At 40.2% G+C, this 18612-nt stretch overlaps 1 protein-coding gene across 1 annotated transcript; it reads left to right on the plus strand.

Moving 5' to 3' along the window:
- The first annotated feature begins 331 nt into the window (after nt 1-331).
- On the plus strand, nt 332-9778 carry LOC137255825 (uncharacterized). Its single transcript, XM_067793386.1, has 4 exons — nt 332-994; nt 1851-1947; nt 2223-2906; nt 8619-9778. The coding sequence occupies exons 1-4, from the start codon at nt 656-658 to the stop codon at nt 8624-8626; spliced, it is 1128 nt and encodes a 375-aa protein (XP_067649487.1). The 5' UTR covers nt 332-655; the 3' UTR covers nt 8627-9778.
- Nucleotides 9779-18612: the final 8834 nt, after the last annotated feature.

Raw genomic sequence — 18612 nt, forward strand, 5'->3', positions numbered from 1 at the left:
GTTTGCTACAGAGTACCCTTTCTGTATGTATGTAAATGTCCCAAACAGACACACCGTATTGTAATTGAAGCGTTAAACCACTCCCTTACTATTATGCTGTTAACCCCCTGTTTTGTACTTTTAACGTTTGAATTTTTAATAAATAGAAATATGAGACGATATGTCTTCCTATTTAAATAACAGAAACACAATGTGATGGTCTGGTATTTATTATCCATTATGTATAGTAAAGCAGCTGATGTGCCGACAATCGGTATCGGTAGAGCCAACAATCAATGAAAGCTATTGATGTTTCTCGTGATAATAACTGAGCTATATCTTTACATAAGGCAGTTGAGAACGGCAGGTGAATGAGTTGGACGTGAATCGTCAGTTTGGACATTGAGAGGTACTGCAGACATACAGTGGATATTGGCATTTGTGTCACGAAGTGCCTGTGTGAAGTTTTACGTCTATGTGAAGGACATGGTTTGCGAAATATATTGTTCCGGTGAGGACGAACTTGAACTAATACCACTTAAACACGTTCTTTGGATCATACATTTCGACACAAGAGTGTACTGATTTAATTGTGATGACAGATGAGAAGATAGGCTGTGTTATCTGACAGTTTTGCGAGATTTTGACGCTGACCTAATATTGATGTTTTGTGAGGATGAATCCACTGCCAACCAAAGTTTGGAGAGTACAGCATACTTCTGTCATGCATTCCTGCTGTATTTCCTCTCTGCTTTTGATACTCGGCAAGATGACCTGGGTCTCAGCTTTTGTAATACAGCAATCCCCAAAATGTCGCATCGACTACCACAACCTCCCTGCTTCCGTCAGCCTTGACCCTGGGTGTAGCCATGTGACGTGTGGTTCCCACTGTGGCGCCCCCTGTCCATCAGAACGTGACTGTCAACAAAATGGAGTCTTGGTGTGTAAGGTGTCTGCCCTTCCTGTAGCCTTCACGTGTGGCTACGATGACACCAACTGCTACGTATTTCAAAAGGTATCATACAATGCAACTAACTACCAATCCCAACATGAACAACTGTTACATTTAGTAATCGTTTTTCTCACTTTAGATGACTCGTTTTGGCCAATATAGTCTGCATATTCCTTTCATACAACTGGGCTAATGTTCGGACCTCAGTCGATAACTGGTAGCAAACAATAACCGTAGCAAATAACTATCGGGAAATACAAATGTAAATGCTTTGAAAAGTTAAAGGATAAATGCCCATTCAATTTGACTGAAAGCTGTCTAAGCAATTTCTTAACTTCAGACTGCTGAGAGGGCACGTATGTCCACAAACATTCAAAGAAATTTAAACTGTCCACATTTTTAACCGTAGAATATGTGTCCTTTTAATGTATGGCTAGATTTCCTAAATTGCTAACAGCTGAAAGGATGATGTAAATCCAGCCAGGTACATGCAGGAAGCATATGTACAGTAAGTCCTTATGGTCCCTAGCATGGTGCACTACCTTCAGTTGTTGCTGGTATATAGCCTGTATTTTATATCGTATTGTTCCAACAGTGATATTAGTTTTAACTTTCCACACTGGTTTTAAATTGTAACTGTGTAACAATATTCCACTAGTTTTATTGTTCTTTGACGACAGGTTTTTATAGTGTATGTACATTTCATTTCAATATCAATCATGTTCTCGTCACAATATGGCTGAAATATTGCCGATGTGACCTTTACTATTAACTCACTAACTCATCTTCAGAGGAAGTCAATACATTCGATGGGTGTGTCTGCAACAAGTAAACGTACAAAATTATTTATGTGGAAGGGCTTTATTCTATCAGAATGATAAAAAAGATGCCCTGCTTAATATGTAATTGTCATCATCAGGTGACTAGCTGCACAAATGGGGCCACAGTCGCATCTGATGGCACATGTGTGTGCCCTGTGGGCTTCATGGGGCAACTGTGTCAACACTACGTTCACAGTGAGTATCTGATATTTAATTCCTATATTAGTACTTCGGGTTTCTGCATAACCAATTTTTCGATAGTTGTCATCGTCATCTATTTTTTTTCATTTTGTTTGTAAAGAAGAGCGAGTGAATTAAAAAAACACCTCATCGTTTTACAAGGACGTCATTTGGTGTGAAACAGAAAACTCGCATAATACGTAACATGAACAAAAAACTGCATTTTATGACCCCAAAAAGGACATGAATGTACAAAGAATTTCACTTTTTGCATTAATCCATTTCTACAGCCTGTGCCGACATATACCAGCGTGACTCTAGCAGTGCTGACGGCGAGTACACGTTCATCACCTCCCAGGACGACGTCATTAACGTCTATTGCCGTTTCAAGAGCAACGTGGTCACAACGTACTTCTCCAAGGATGCCGTAACAAAACTAAACACACAGGAACTACGTCTCCATTACAACTCCAACACCGTCGTCGACCTCGTCGCTAAACTGAGTGACGGAACGCAGTCTGAATCGACCCTTGCCCAGATGACCACTTTCTCCACTGTCCACCTGGCGGTCATGGTCAACGAACATACAGACTACAATGGCCCCTCAAATACAAACTTGGGACCTTACCTATACCTAGGGTTCCTTCCGAAAAATAGAATTTCGCGAAATTTCAGGCATGGCTACAACGCCAACGGTGCCGATAAAGACTTCAACAACTGTGATGGAAACCCAAATAATTACTTCACTCTCTTTTCTAATATTAACAACCAGTCACCAACGAGAAATAGTGGTGGTATGTGTGGTTCCTGCATCATGGCGCATTGGAAGGCTGGTGCCCGGATGTTACAGTCAGGAGACCATCTTCCCGACAACTATATCTTCGACACGGAAATACACTTCGGGGGCTGTGGCGGTTTTGGCATCACTACTAGCTGGAGCAACGTTGGCGGTTTCGGACTTGGCGTCAAATATGGTAGGATGTGTACAGCTCCATCACGGTTTCTCATTTGCTTGTTTGTATACTACCCATCAAATGTTTAGGTTCAGCTGTATGGTACTATTTACACATGAAGTAATGTATAGTAAAACACATCCGTAACGTTTAAAAAGATTACTGTCAATAAATCATGAAGTTCAGTGAATAGTGGCAATGCTCATCATCAATTTTTTGATGCATTATATTCGTGCATTTCATCTTCATAATGTTTGCAGTTGGTTTCCACAAATTAGTGGACCCCGGGTAATTCATGTTCGATGTAACACACACACACACACACACACACACACACACACACACACACACACACACACACACACACACACACACACACACACACACACACACACACACACACACACACACACACACACACACACACACACACACACATGGGTAGTATGTATATTGGCAGCAACATTCAAGGATTATCTAAAAACAATGGTACAATTGTGTGTATGTATCTACAACCAATCTTTTGATCATTCAAATACAAATAAGCGGGGACGGTGTGACTGCCTAGGGTCAAATGCATCCGATCTTCACGATTAATGCCCAGGTTCTCCACATGGGTACAATATGTGAAGTCCATTTCTGGTGCCTCCCCGAATAGAGCTGAAAGGGGCGTGGAACGATACTCACTTAAGGATTCAAAAATATTTATGTGTTTCATGAAGCCACCAAATTCTAAACATGGGTGAGTTGGCAAAAGTAAAATTAGAAGGGTCTATGAGAAACATTGACATCAGCGTAATAATGGGGAAGAACACACTCTTTGGTGATACTGATCCAAGGGTGGGGATGTGAATGATTCTGGAATTCGAAACATTGCATTGCACCAAAGGATTCTCTCGTTCACAGAGCTGTGACAGGTGATGTGTCCAACCGCTTGCCAACCTTGGCTCTGGATACATATGTCAAAGTGTGTCAGTTCTTCAGGGAAATGTCAAAAAGGACCATGTCCTCATTCATAGAAATTTATAAAGATGTGTCGTTGTACGAATCACACTAAACTATTATGTACACTCAAACACATCTTTGTCGCAAAGTTGCGTATAAAGGCTTGATTTAACATCGACCGGGATATTTACTGTATTCATGAAATATTGTCAAGTATCAGTTGACGGGAAACATGTCAAGCCTCACCATTGCTGCACGTGATTCATTTATGGGATAAAAATCATATACATATTTCCGGGTGTTATTGAGCACGGGAATTCATTTGGAACCGACAATGTTATACTCAGTATCACCCGGAAATTGGCCAACAATGTTTATCGACATTAGTGAACCAGAAGCCCACGTGGGTTTTCCTGTCAGCACTCTTTGACATCGAGTGCGGGTACAGCAGTGAAGTGTCATCAGCTGGCCGTTTCGGCTGGTTCCCATAGTAGCATATGCGACTGCTTATTTGTGACGTCATTCTGATTTTATGTCACAATAGGATTTGAATGACGTCACCACTGCTGATTGTATGGGATAATTGTAGGTGTCAATACGCAGCGAATAGTCTTGCAAAATCAAATACCATTCGATCATGTTTTTCAACCAATCAGATTGAAGAACTTTTTTGGTTACAATGATAAATGATTAATTCTCATTATTCGACGAAACAGATGTTTTGTAAAATGGTGTTTGTGCAATGTGTATTGCTAAAACGTGAGAGGGTGGCAGATGTATGTTAATGTACCTGATCTTCTTTCGCCTATGCAGTTATTTAGCAGCAACAGAATTAACACCGTATATCTGGGAAAGTTTACGAGCAGGAAAACTAAGAGAGACACATTCCCAACAGTTTTATGGTGCAGATATTTTTGCAGATCAACAAGAAACAAAACAAAAAAGGAGGAATGTGTTTTTTATTTCCCTTCCACAAATTGTGGGACAAACCATTACCTGATTAAATCAATAATCTGGCATAGTATATTGACACTCAGTGACAATGGTTAAAGCACAGCCTCACATCTTGTCAACAACTACTTACTTAACACCTACAGACTAAAACCTGTTGGGTGAAAAAAGATTGGCTTCAAAATAATACAAACTTGAAAGTGAAAAGAAAAAAATCTGATCTGAGATCATTTTATATCAGCAAGTTAGAAAACGAAGGTACAATACGAGAAAGAATAGGAGCAGTTGATAGTTATAACCAGGAAAGAAATGAGAGAGAATGATATGACGGAATTAGACATTCCCGTTCATTTAATCCTGTCAATGCTGCTGTCGCACTCAATCGACAGGAGGGTGGCATAATGACTTCTAAATAAAACTTGCAATAACTATGTACCAAGTAGGATTTACGTGTCATTTGAACTATGTATGAAATGCATGAATAATCAGCTCTCTAAATAGCTATGTACCTTAAAACGAAATTCCCTCGAATTAATATATACTGGGAAAATTCTCGGAACATTCAACGGCTGTTGTTGACTTCAGGTATTTCAGGGTTTTATTAGTAATAAACAAAATCAATCTTGTTGTTACATCAACGAACTGATGAATAGCAACGACCATGGCAACGGTTGTAAACAAACAACTCAATATTCATCGTGATACAGAGTAACAGTTGCAATCCCTTTGATGTATCCAACTTCTTTTGAAGGAATTGATTACTAGTATATGGTCCGATTATGTAACTTTAAAAGTCTTTTCAAACAACTCTCGGATTTATCGTGTTTGTAATCATTCCGTGGATAACCTTCCGACATTGGCATAGTTTTAGACGACAAGATATCATGAACATTTGTATCTGTTGTGAAAATGTCAGTCAGACTGTGAAATTTCGTGAAATGACTAATTATTTCAGTCATTTCGTGAAATGACTAAACGGGTCACAACGCATTTCGCGTCATTTTGTGTAAGAACAATCAATCTACTATAATATACAATCATTTTATGAAATTTCACGTAATGACTTAATTAACAAAAGTGGATCAGAAGTTCCACATCACTTATTGTCGATAACAGTTAAAACTATTGTGGCAACGACTTTTGCACTTCAACTTGGCTTTGAAGCATTTACACCTGTTTGTTAGACACCTACTGTGTCCAGAGCAGTTAGTTCTACAATATGATCAGAAAGTATCATGAATGAAATGATAATATACCTTCTCGCCGCACTGACACGGTTTCTCCTTCAGAATGTGTATCAAGTTGTGATAATGAAAAGAATTATGACTGTGTAAAGTTTAACGGCGTTGATGACTATATTAGCCCAGGGTTAAAACAATTCATTTCAACTGACTGATGTGTCAGGGTTATTCCGGGAGTTCATTTGTTCACGGACGTATCCGACTGGATGGACCTAGTGTGTGCTGACGATGTCTTAACGTTGTCCTTGTTAGGCAATAATCAAGCTTGACGCCAGGAATTTTCACAAAGCTGTGTATTAATTCTTGAGTCTTTTGGTAAGTGGGGTTGCTCAGCGGTTAAGGCGTTCGTCTGTCATGTCGAAGACCCGGGTACGATACCCCACATGGACACAGTGTGGAGCTTGTTTCCGGTGTCCCATACCATTATATCGTTAGAATATTGTTAGAAGTGACATAAAACAAACACCATTGTTAGTTACAGATTCTTTACGGATAACACGTGTGCACGATGTTTACTTAATGAGATATAATTTATACATCGTGACGATCTATTGCCCATTTGTATACAGTATTACTTTGAATGAGGCAATTGTTGGATTACACGCTAATTTTAAATATGTATCAGTGATATTCTAGCTGTTTTACAGTCCTTTGTAGATAGTTTTATAACCTAATTTTATGTGTAATGAATGTCTGACTTTGTTTAGTCACGATATGCCTGAAATATTGCCGATGCGACTAACTCTTAACTTCCTCGCTCACTCTGGTTGATTAACCATGCTTCGCCAGCCTAAGGAAACGTATCCTCAGTGTTATTCGTTAGACTCCACCACTGAGTCTAACAAACCCTAGTAGAAGGTCGCGTCAGGTAACATTAGAGCGACCTATGACCGTCCAATCAATAGCGAGATGGTTAAATCGATTTAACCAATCAGACAACGGCTACTACTTTGGGATCGGAGAGACTTACAAAATATTTAGGTCACTGACACAGATCTCTCCACACAAAAAATCTGTATATAACACAGGTATTCGACCTGCAGTATATACGCTTTGGGGTTTCTGTTGACATGGTTACCATTACCTAATCTTTGCACAAGATGATATCCTGGAATATTGCTAAAACCACTATTTTCAGCGACTGTTTGCTCACCGTTGTCATGGTTGTAACGTGCGCCGTGTGCATCACCTGGTAGCGAGCGTACGCTATATAGCATTCGGAATTGTTCGGGTACGAACCTTTTCGAGATATAAAGATCAAAAGGCATGTGGGAATGTCCAGTTCCTCGAATTGGCAAACTGTGGCCTGATTGGTAAATTTGAAAGATTACCTGGCGCTACCTCCCGTTTTGTTAGACTCCGTGTTGGAGTGTAACGAAAGGTACTGAGACTAAGTTTACTTAGACTGCATGCTTCGCTTTCTTGACTGTCCGAACATACGCTACGTGATAGATTCCGACTATAATTCACAGGAAAACGTTTTTAACAAGTTTAGATTAAGGTTCCCCGATGCATCGGTATTGAATTTCATGATTTGGCTGTACATTTGTACATAAAATTAAATATCACTGTTCACGTAATCTCTCGCTGTTATCTCTTCACGCTGGTATAGGGAGGGACAAACTTCTTTAGTGGTGTGCGCATATCTTCATGGATTGATTTTGGTACTAAGCTGTTTCTACAAGCACCTGATAACTGCACATTCTTCAATTTTTTTTAATCAATGTCCCACTTGCGTCCGTTTTCCAAAGGCCGTAGTGTTGCTTTGTTTAATAGCTAATCGTGTTAATCCCCATTGAAAGAAATTGCAGTGTAATATTTTACGGTAATATTACACTATCGCAATGCCACACAACACTCGCTTCCATGGAATACCATTATTTTTTTAAACGCGCTAGGTTTAGTATTAAACTCACTTTCGCTCGTCTGATTCCAAATCATTGACTCGTTTGATAAAAATGGTATTCCACGGAAGGTCTTTTTGTTTAGCATCCTCCATCTGTGGACAAACTCTTCTCATTTTTATAGTCGTCTTGAGATACTAAATATGGTTTTACACTGCTTTGAGCCATATTCCAGAATACCGCGCCCATGTTAGGAATTGAACACTGGTCTTCGTTGAGACGCGCGAACGCCTTAACCACTAGGCTGCTCCACCACCCTATTCCTTGCGTCATGTGATGATCTGACTCCAGTTGTTGGCAATCTATAGATCGTGTTTTAGGCTGTATTGTCTTCTGTAATGTGTTTAAGTTTTACTTACTAGTTTTATAGTCATATCTGTGACATTCTAGTAATTTTACGGCACCAACTTTACTGTCCACCGTCGACAGGTTTTACTCTTCAGAATATTGTAATCTTCGGACATTTTTCATGGTTTTTGTATGAATTGTTTCCGTCACGATATGGCTGAGATAATGCCAGTATAAGGTTACCTACTAACTCACTCACTCATTCCGTGACGTCATGAAATGCCCTCAGCGTTAGAGATCTTTGTTATGCAAGTCCCTTTTTAATATTATATGGGTCAAGGTTATGAACTGGACTGTTTCGTTCACTCATTTTATAACAACATACATTCCTTTCGTTGTTACAGATGTTTAGCAGCTTGGAACCGAGGTTCCTGAATGCAACCCCGACTGAAAGGACACCGGCACTGAACACACAACATGCATTAACAGCTAATGCTGTTATTGATGAAACAGACATTATCGGCGGTATCAGTTATCTGAAAAGGAATACTGTTAGGTCGTGAGGCTTTATACTTGTCAGACCACGCTTTCAATGATGAAATCAATCAGCAATCAATCCTAACAACCACCCCTGTGTAACGATTATTCATCATCCCCATTTCCTTACATATGCTCATCAAAACAAGTAAGGGATACTCGGAACATTATTTTAGTAGTTTCTAGTGAGTGAGTTAATATTTAACGTCACATCGGCAATATGACAGCCATATCGTGACGGGAATGGTGTATGGTGATAACGAACGAATTGGGAATATACCACAATTTCTGGATCAGAAGCCCGTAATGCTGGCAGGATTTCGTACACATTCACTTACTCAACGAGGCATACTGGGCCCAGCGTCTCACCATGCCGATCTGTCCCATTCCCGTTGAAGCGCCTTGCCAAGTTCAATTGACGTGGCTGCAGGTTTATGATGCATCCCTATCGTGTCCCATAAGGGGATGAAAGTTGTCCCGGAAGTGGTGCATTACTGGACATAGTATTGTCTAGCTGTTCTGCTGCAGGAGGTGAACATTGCCGATTCGTGTACGGTGAGGACGGGATTGTCGCCCTGTGTCGATTGTCAAGGGGTGGTACAACATATCGCCGTCGAGCATGAAGATGAACTGAAGGTATTTCTAATCTGATTCTAGTTTCGGATCAATCGATCGTGGTATTCATGTCGATGGAGTCACCGGTATCATTGTTGTGTAACAACAGACTGTGAAACACTGAACGCATTTGCCACCGTATGATACATGTTAGTTGTGTGTTGATGCTGCATTGTTAGTTCATGAATAAACAAAATCAAATAAATCACAAAAAGGAAGATCAATAAGACTAATAGACAATGTCTACAGAGATAAAGCGACCTTTCTCGAACGTGTAAAAATCAGCCATGTATGTGACTATATTCCTTGCAGCATCAGAATACTCCTTGTAGAGTTTTCAAGGTAGATGTTACAAAAAAAACAATAATAAAGAAAAAAGACACATTCTTGCATGTAGGATTACTGTCGCCGTATATTTGGTATGTGACATATGTCATGATCACATACGTTTACAAGAATATATTTTCACGGAATTTGACAGCGTCTGGTGTGTATAATTAAATTAAGGACTCTCTGACATGTGTTGCGAGAGACATTGGACATCGATCGAGTCTGATCTGGGTGAGTGAGTTTAGTTTTACGCCGCTTTTAGCAATACAGTATTCCAAGCGACATCAGAATTGGTCTTCACGCATTGCACCCATGTGGGGAATTGAACCCGGATCTTCGGCGTGACGAGCGAATGCCTTCACCACAAGGCTACCCCACCGCCTCCAGAGTCTGATCTGAAGGAAGAGTAGATAACCAGTTGTCTGAAACTAAGTGATTTCTATTCCCGTTCGTGCTGATGTTTCTTGGTGTTTCAGCTTTTCACTCGTTAAAGAGGGATAGTGCTGTAGCCTAGTGGTAAAAGTGTTCGCTCGACAGGCTGAAGACTCCCACGTGGGGACAATGTTTGAAGTTCATTTCTTGTCTTCTCTGCCCTGATATTGCTGGATTATTGGTAAAGCGTCGTAAAAACTATGTTCACTCAAGCACTCCTTAAAGAGTCGGAATCGTATTCTAAATTCACGCTGAGGGGATTGGACGGCTGGCAGTACTCGTTGAATAAGTATTCAAATGGATAATGCCTCTGTTGAGTCCATGTGTGACAAGTATCGATGTAATCATATGAACTTGAAATACGAGTTTTGAGAACCAGACATAATTGTTCATCACACGAACTAATCAATTGAAAACAGCTGTACTAATTGCATTTGTTCTTAAAAGCTTTAGATTGTGTTTCTAGCCCTACATGCACGATTGATTTGGTAACATTTTTACTGTCATTGTCTCTTTGGGTATGAACATTGACGAGACGCTTATGAGATTAAGCGTATACACGTGATGGATTGTCAGATCTAAGGCGGCGGGGTAGGTGAGGTAGCCTAGTGGTTAAAGTGTTCGCTCATCTTACCGAAGACCCGAGTTCTATGACCCACATGGGTGTCATGTCAGAACCTCATTTCTGGTGTCCCCAACCGTGAAATTGCTGGAATATTGCTAAAAGCAGCATAAAACGAAACTCCATTCCTCACTCACTCTAAGACGTATGATCTACACAATTAGACTATTCATCCCGTTTCTTGCACTCCCGATAAACTTGGATTTGGCGAACAATCGAGACTGGTTAATGTCTGGAGTTGACAGCGTTATGTTAGGTCGGCATGTTCCTCTTGTATTTCCAGTGGTTCCCTACTCAGTAACAAACTGTCAGAGCAGAGCTTTATCAATCTACCAAGGTAGGAAACATGTTCAAAAAGTTGTGTCATTCATTCACTCTTTATGTAGGCATATTTCAGACACATCTAATAAGGGCGTTTGGGTAGCCTAATGGTTAGTGAGTTCATTTTCGCGGCGAAAACACTTTTCGGATTTCCCATATGGATACAATGTGTGAAATCCATTTCTGGTGTTCCCCGCCGTGATATTGCTGGACTATTGCTAAAAACGTTACTCACTCACTCAAATTGTAAAGAGAAATGAACTGTCGGGACAGTGACTTGCACATGTGCATGTACTCCATTGTGATTCTTTTCGCATAGGGCATGACGTGTGGTTTACTTGACCATTAACCTAGATTGTCACGACTTGCACGCACTAAATGTATATTCCTGTTACTAGATCATTGTCCCTAGTTTTTGTTTTTCGCGAACTGCGACATTCCTGATGGTTATTAGTCCCATAGTCTTAATATAAGCGCATGGTGCGTCTTTCACGGGACACACTGACACACTGACTTTTTTCAACATTCCTGGCGATAGCCCTTGGTTTTCCTTGTGCACATGAATACAAAAGAGCTATTTGTGATAATGTGTCTAAGGACACAGGCCTGTGTTGAAAGATCTTTTATGATGCATAGCTGTGATCGATTATCCCAGCGCCGATCAGGTGATGAACAAAACAAAGATATACCAACACATTAACCTAAAATATTGGCATGGCATGTGTCTAGACTGTGTTCAACCCATCTTTAGTTAATCACCTTAAAGTGATTGACTTCTTCATCAACAACCATACCAATAAACTAATGGCTAGACATCCATCGATCGTGTTGTGAATTTGAATTTCAGTGTATTACGGCATTCTGTCTCTGTGATTGGTGGCTGAAATGCTCGCTCATCACGCAAGGGCTGTGTTCGAAGCCTATTTTGGGTGTACACCGCCGTGAGATTGCTGGAGGATTACAAAATGGGCGTAAATAGTGGTCGACTGACAGAAATGTTTTCTCACAGACATATCCCATGCTAAGAACTGAATGAAATATTTTCCGGGTAAATGTATGTGTAGATCTGACGGTGACCATGTTGTGTAGATATGTTCTGGAACTGTTTCCGATATTGAGAAAGACACATATTTTGGAAACAGGTACCGAGTTTTGTCGAAATGTTCGTGTTCCAATAGATGTAACATCTTTGGGTATTTCCGTTAACATACTGAACAATGTATGGTCGCCCTTTACATAATTGTAACATACGATTTCATGGATGACTACTTCTAGATTATTTTATACAGCGACGTTTCTGAGTAGATTCTTACATCGTTACCACTCTTAAAGTGTTGAAAGATTTTGTTGTTCTCCCACAACCTTTGACATGAATGTATATAACTACATAAATAAATGACATTTTATGGAGAACATTTTGTATTCTTAATACGATACTTCAGCGCTAATCCTTGCTCCTTTATCAGATGCAATGAAATCAAAATCGTTCGACTTCTACCTGCACTTCCAGAACTTTATATGGCTATGAATATAAATAGCCCCATGTGTATCATGTGCACTTGACCTATAGGCAATGGAACGAAAACTACACCCACCGATATCTAGTTATCTAGTATTTGTTGGTTTTTTCTTTCAGGCGTTGTAGCTTGCTACAATAGGTCACGTATCCTCGATTGCTCAAAGTCCAGAACATCTATAGGTCAAAACCCTTAGAGAAATGCGCTGGAAGTCAAACGTTTCCTTTTCAATGTCAAGGAGACGTGTCTTGGGATCAGTCACACAATGAGTCTGCTGTGCTATCTAGTTGACCAACTAGGTTATTCACTTACTGGAGAACTGAGTGTTAATTTATTCACAGTGTTTTTGTTCGCGGCTACTGCCATCAACTATCCACACGTCTTGTCATTGTCCTTTCAGAGTGTTCGTTTAGCCACCGTTTGTTATAGCTTGTATACGGGTGAATAGTTAATGAGTTTGTATATTTGTTCATTGTCCTCTTGTGATCTTTGCCGGTGTCATTTGAGGTCCACTTAGATTGTCTCTCGTGGATTCAGTCCAGACGATTGCAATAAAACTGGAAACTTTCACTTTTTCTTTCATTTCTATTTTTGCACTTAGTACTGCCGTAATGGCATGAGTTCAGATTCGCGATACCGACAGGTGAAATCAACACCATGACACGGAGCTGAATTACTGGCCTTTTGCCATTACACAAAGTTGAAACATTGATCCTCTTTGGCCTCTATCATGACACAAGGCTGAAATATTGTCTCTATACCAAGACACGTAACTGACAAAACCTCAAATATCGGCCCTCTACTATGACACAGAGCTGAAACATCCGCCTTCTACAAAGTCCTAAAGCTTAAATGCTGTCTCTTTATCAAGACATGCAGCTGACATTAAATACACTACGCGGACCAAAACCCGAAATATTGATTCTCTACCAAGACCTATAGCTGAAATATCGACACTCTTCTCAGACCTTCAGCTGTAGTTTTGACACTCTGCACCTTACTACAGCTCAAAAACGGTACTCGACCCGCACGTACAGCTGAAGTATCTGCACACCAACTACAACCCTTGAATTATCGGCAGATTACTCATACCTAGCCCTGTCATATCGTCATAATTCCAAGGCCTTTAACTGAAATGCCAGACTTGCCAGACTTACAGCTGAAGTATCGGCCATCTAAGAAGACCTACAGCTGAAGTATCGGCCGTCTAACAAGACCTACAGCTGAAGTATTGGCCATCTAACAAGACCTACAGCCGAAGTACTGGCAATCTTACCAGACCCTCAGACAGGTATCGACCATCTAACCAGACCTAGATCTGAATTATCAGTCATTTGACCACATCTACAGCTGACGTATCGACCATTTACCCAGTCCTACAGCGGAAGTATCGGCCATTTTACCACACTTACAGTTTCTATATTGGCACGTCATCCAAACCTTGTAATTTATTCGGACATAAATGTGATAATGTACGTTCATTCCCGAACAGCGTTAACTCTACCCAGCAATACATAGATCCTACCCCTGGACCCATGGCCCTACACCTGGTAATTTGACTAATAGTAAGGATACTGACAGAGCTTGAGCTGAGAAGCATTTTTAAATTGGCATTCTTTATGCATCGATAACTATTACCCGTGCTCTGCTATTTGGAACATCATTGTTCCCATGGCGTTCTCTATAATTGGTCGGCACCAAGGTCTACTGACTTTATTGATATGAGAAAATGACTCATCTTTTCTAATTTAAGAAAAAGAATAGCAACACCAGGATGCAATTTTCCATTAAACATTTGTCTATAGCATAATAAAATTGTCAAAGCCGTGAATACATTATAGCAATTTTAATATATAGTATTCCCAGAAATTATTGAGAATCATGTTGCGTCATGTAACTCATTACGTTTATTAACTTCTGGCGTTTTACTTACATAAACATGTTAAAACATCATCCTTTTACAGTCTCAGTCTTGTTTTAGTACTTTGTTAGACCTCCTCGCTCAGCAATGCATGCCTGAATATGCCTAGGCACACTACCCATCAAAGTTTGTAGGTAATCGTGTGACAGGGTATCCCAATATTGGACGACCTCGGCCTTCATATCTTCAATATTTCTCAGTCCCTTTTGGTTTATTCTGTCCTTCATGACTCCCCACACATTCTCAATTGGGTTTAGGTCTGGGCTGTAACTGGGCCAGTCTAAAACTTGAACATTTTCGCCCGACAGCCACTGTTTTGTGTAGCGCGCAGTGTGTTTTGGGTCATTATCATGCTGGAAAATCCAATCATCTTCATACAGTGTTTGTGCTGTCGGAAGAAGGTGACCATTTAGAATGTCAACGTATCTTTTTTTTGTCAAGTTTCCCGTGAAAACACACAATGGCGTCACTCCGCGAGCCGATATGCCACCCCACATGTGAAACTTCGGGCTATGTTTTGGTCGCTGGTAGATAGGTTTGACAGTATCTTTGGTCCAAATTTTCACACAATTAGGGAAAAGTCAAACAGAACTTTCATCCGAAAAGAAAACATTATCCCAATCTTGATTTTCATGAGCCCGACACCAGTTTAAACGCTTTTCCTTTTGTGCATCTTTCATCAACGGCGAGGGAATTCCACGTTTTTTCACCCAATTAAGTCCTGCTTTGTGCTCTATCCCGGTTCCTGTTTGAATATTCTTCAAGGTTCTGTATACTGTAGACAGAGGAATACAATGTCTACAAGCTAACACTTTAGCATCAGCCTCACCCCTTTCAAAATCATCTAGAATGAGCTTTCTTTTCTCTCTTGTAAATTCTGCCATGTCAACACAGGAAGCCGTCTGCTCAGACAAGGGAGATAACTCTTGACGTAATGAGCTGCCTTCTAAGCCTTCAAGAGTTGTCTCCCTTATTTAGTATGCTTAGTGCACAGTGAAAGCCCTTTTTCCAATCTTAGCATCATTAGAAAAAAAACAAAGATTTTCTCAATAATTTCTGGGAACACTGTATATGCTCAGATGTAACACGTTATATTTGTGATTACACTTTCTAAGTAAAAGTACCGATTCTAGTACTTTCGTTCGCTTGAGTCAGATCCGGGATTCGAACTCCACACTCTCAGAGTCAAGCAACTAATCGCGAGCCAAGAATCTGCAATCTAACCCACTCAGCCAGTGGAATCTGTAGTGTACTAAGAAAATGCAATCCCAGATATAACATATGCAACATGTTTGGGCTTATCCAACAAATATGAACGTCTTTCCCTTGTAAATCTACCCGTGCAGATCCAGGCTAAAACCGGTTGCCAGCAACCCATGTTTGCCGTAAGAGGCGACTATGGGGCAGTAATTGGGATAGACAACTTTGACAATGGGCCATTTTCAAGATTTTTAACCATTTTTTGGAAATTAGAATGGGCTACTGCCCTTGTATAAATACTAAATTTCAAATTTTAATGGGCAAGACCTAACGCGACCTAGAGCTGAAGTATCGGTCATACTAACAGCTCTACAGCTGAAGGATAGACAGTCTAACCAGGCCTACAGATAAGTATCGGCCATCTAACATGACCTACAGCTTTCAAGATTTTTAGCCATTTTCTTAAATCAGAATGGTCCACTGCCATTGTATCTATAGCACATTTTAAAATTTAATCGGCTATTCTAATATGCAAAATGTCCATGGCCCCCTGCCTTTCCCAATCCCTGATGGAGCGGTCAGGCTCGCTGATTTGGTTGACATATGTCCTCGTATTGCAGTCGATGCTCATGCCGTTGATCACTAGATTGTCTCGTCCAGTATTAGTTTACAGGACGCCACCATATAGCTGAGGTATTGCCGAGCACGGCGTTAAACAAATAAACAAACACTAATAAATTTGTAACACGTTGACGCCAGAGAATAAGAATTCTGGATTATCTATCGACTGAAATCAATACTCGCAACAGAAAAAGATGATACCGAAGCCCGGGCTCAATTCCTAATATGGATACAATGTGTACAGCCCACTTGTTGTGTCTGCTGCCGTAATATTGCTGGAATTTTGCAAGATGCGACGTAAAACTAAACTCATTCACTCACTCAGATCAGATTCGCCAGATGTCCATTTTATCTTGGAACATATGTCAGGGAGTCCTGAAGACTAGGCTGAATATTTCAAAGTATAAATATAACTATGTGAAACAAATGCAGGTATTGTTTTAATGAATTTGGTATGTGTAAGACGCGGTTTTGCTAATTAAGCATTAACCATGAGGAACCTTTTTAACGTCATCCAAACAGCCAGAGAGGTTCTTTGTCTTTTTGTTCAACTTTTAAAAAGTAGCGTGAGCCTTTTCTTTCACAATTGAAATTTTCAAAGATCACGAAGAACTAATCAATGTCCATCAATGCATATAGACATTGCCTCAAGGTTTATTATTGCTGGTCTTTCAGACGGTAGATCAGACTCTTCCACGTGTACTCATTTCCCTTATCAAGCGAATCGATTCCTGAGGTCTAATTGTACAATGAGTCTTGGGAATAGTTTCAGACACTCGGTACGATGTTAGAGACAAATGCCCCATATAATCCCACCTCAGTACCTAACGCCCGTCTGCCATTGTATTGAAAATGTCAATACTTTAGGTTCATAAACTGCATTGCAGTGTTTCTTTCCGTTGGGTGAATCGTGTCATGTGACTGTTCCACGTATGTGGCGATGTGCAACTTCGGATCGCAATGTATTTCTATTGTCTTATCTTTTGTTTTATACAAGATTGGAGTGTATTGTGAACCAGTTTGGGTTGTATTCTATTTAACCACACGCACCTTCAAGTTAGAATTGGTCTTCAATCAACGTTTGTCGTAAGAGGCGATTAACGAGATTGAGGGGGTGGAGTGGGGTGGGGGTGGGGGTGGAGGATCGTTGACTTGGTTGATTTGATTTAAACATGTTTTATTCATTGCAGAAAGGGGCTGGGCACGTTTTATCCGACTTAATTCCTTACCCTCTCCGATCAAACAATAGAGATGATTCCTGAGAATCTCTGATCAGAGATTTCGAACTAACATCCCATCGCACTATGGCGACGGAGAACAAGCTGTATTGGAAGACGAGCCGATCTGGAATGAGAACAATATCGTTTCCAATTAAAGCATTCCACTGAAAGAAAGGACCCTATACATACTATCGTATGGAAGTAAACACGAGGCTCTTCCCTGTCGATGTAGTCATTGATATATTACGAACAATAATATTTATTTATGGTTATCAATAAGTGTACACTTAATACAAGCAAGAGGATATATTCATCACTCGACGCACTGTACAATCTCACAGTTTTGTTGTCTATGAGCAGTGTGTCCCTGTAGCCTCAGGCTGTTTCATGGCGGGAATTCATCGATAAAAAAAATCTTCTTCAAAACAGAGTTTTACACACATCAATGTTATTAGAACATTCAGTCTGGTATTGAAAATATGTGAGTTTAGTTTTACGCCGCTTTTAGCAATATTCCAGCAATGTAAAGGTAGGGGACACGAGAAATGGGTCTATATAGTGATGAGCGAATGTTATACAACGGAATACAACGGATGAAGTCATGGTAGTAATATGAGCGAGGTCACAGTGAGAGAGAAAGATGGAGAGAGCGAGAGAGTGAGACTTATTTCTTAGTTTTCACAGGTTGGCAATTGTTCGCCAGTATCGATCATATACAATACCAACATCTGTAAAAAGCGAAAAGTTTATTGACTTGTTTCCGATGCTTATTTTTGCATTGAAGCATTAACACTGGGTAAGTAAATATTGACCATTGACCATGGACTGAGTGAGGTAGTCTTGTGGATAAAGCGTGTGCTCATCACACCCAAGATATGGGTTCGATTTCCCACATGGGTACAACATATGAAGCCCATTTCTAGTGTCACCGGCTGTGAGAATCCTGGAATATTACTGACAGAAGCGAGAAATCGAAAACACTCAATCACAGCACTCACTGTCAGTGTAAATTGTTGGTTCTGTTAGTTGATATATACTCCCCGATAACGTTTTCACAGTTAG

Source organism: Haliotis asinina, chromosome 11, assembly GCF_037392515.1.
Source record: "Haliotis asinina isolate JCU_RB_2024 chromosome 11, JCU_Hal_asi_v2, whole genome shotgun sequence".
Taxonomy (NCBI): domain Eukaryota; kingdom Metazoa; phylum Mollusca; class Gastropoda; order Lepetellida; family Haliotidae; genus Haliotis; species Haliotis asinina.

Coding starts and splice junctions, on each gene's coding strand:
- LOC137255825 (XM_067793386.1), top strand. CDS start 656: ATGAATCCACTGCCAACCAAAGTTTGGAGAGTACAGCATACTTCTGTC. Junction 995..1,850: donor ACTGCTACGTATTTCAAAAG/GTATCATACAAT, acceptor TGTCATCATCAG/GTGACTAGCTGCACAAATGG. Junction 1,948..2,222: donor GTGTCAACACTACGTTCACA/GTGAGTATCTGA, acceptor CCATTTCTACAG/CCTGTGCCGACATATACCAG.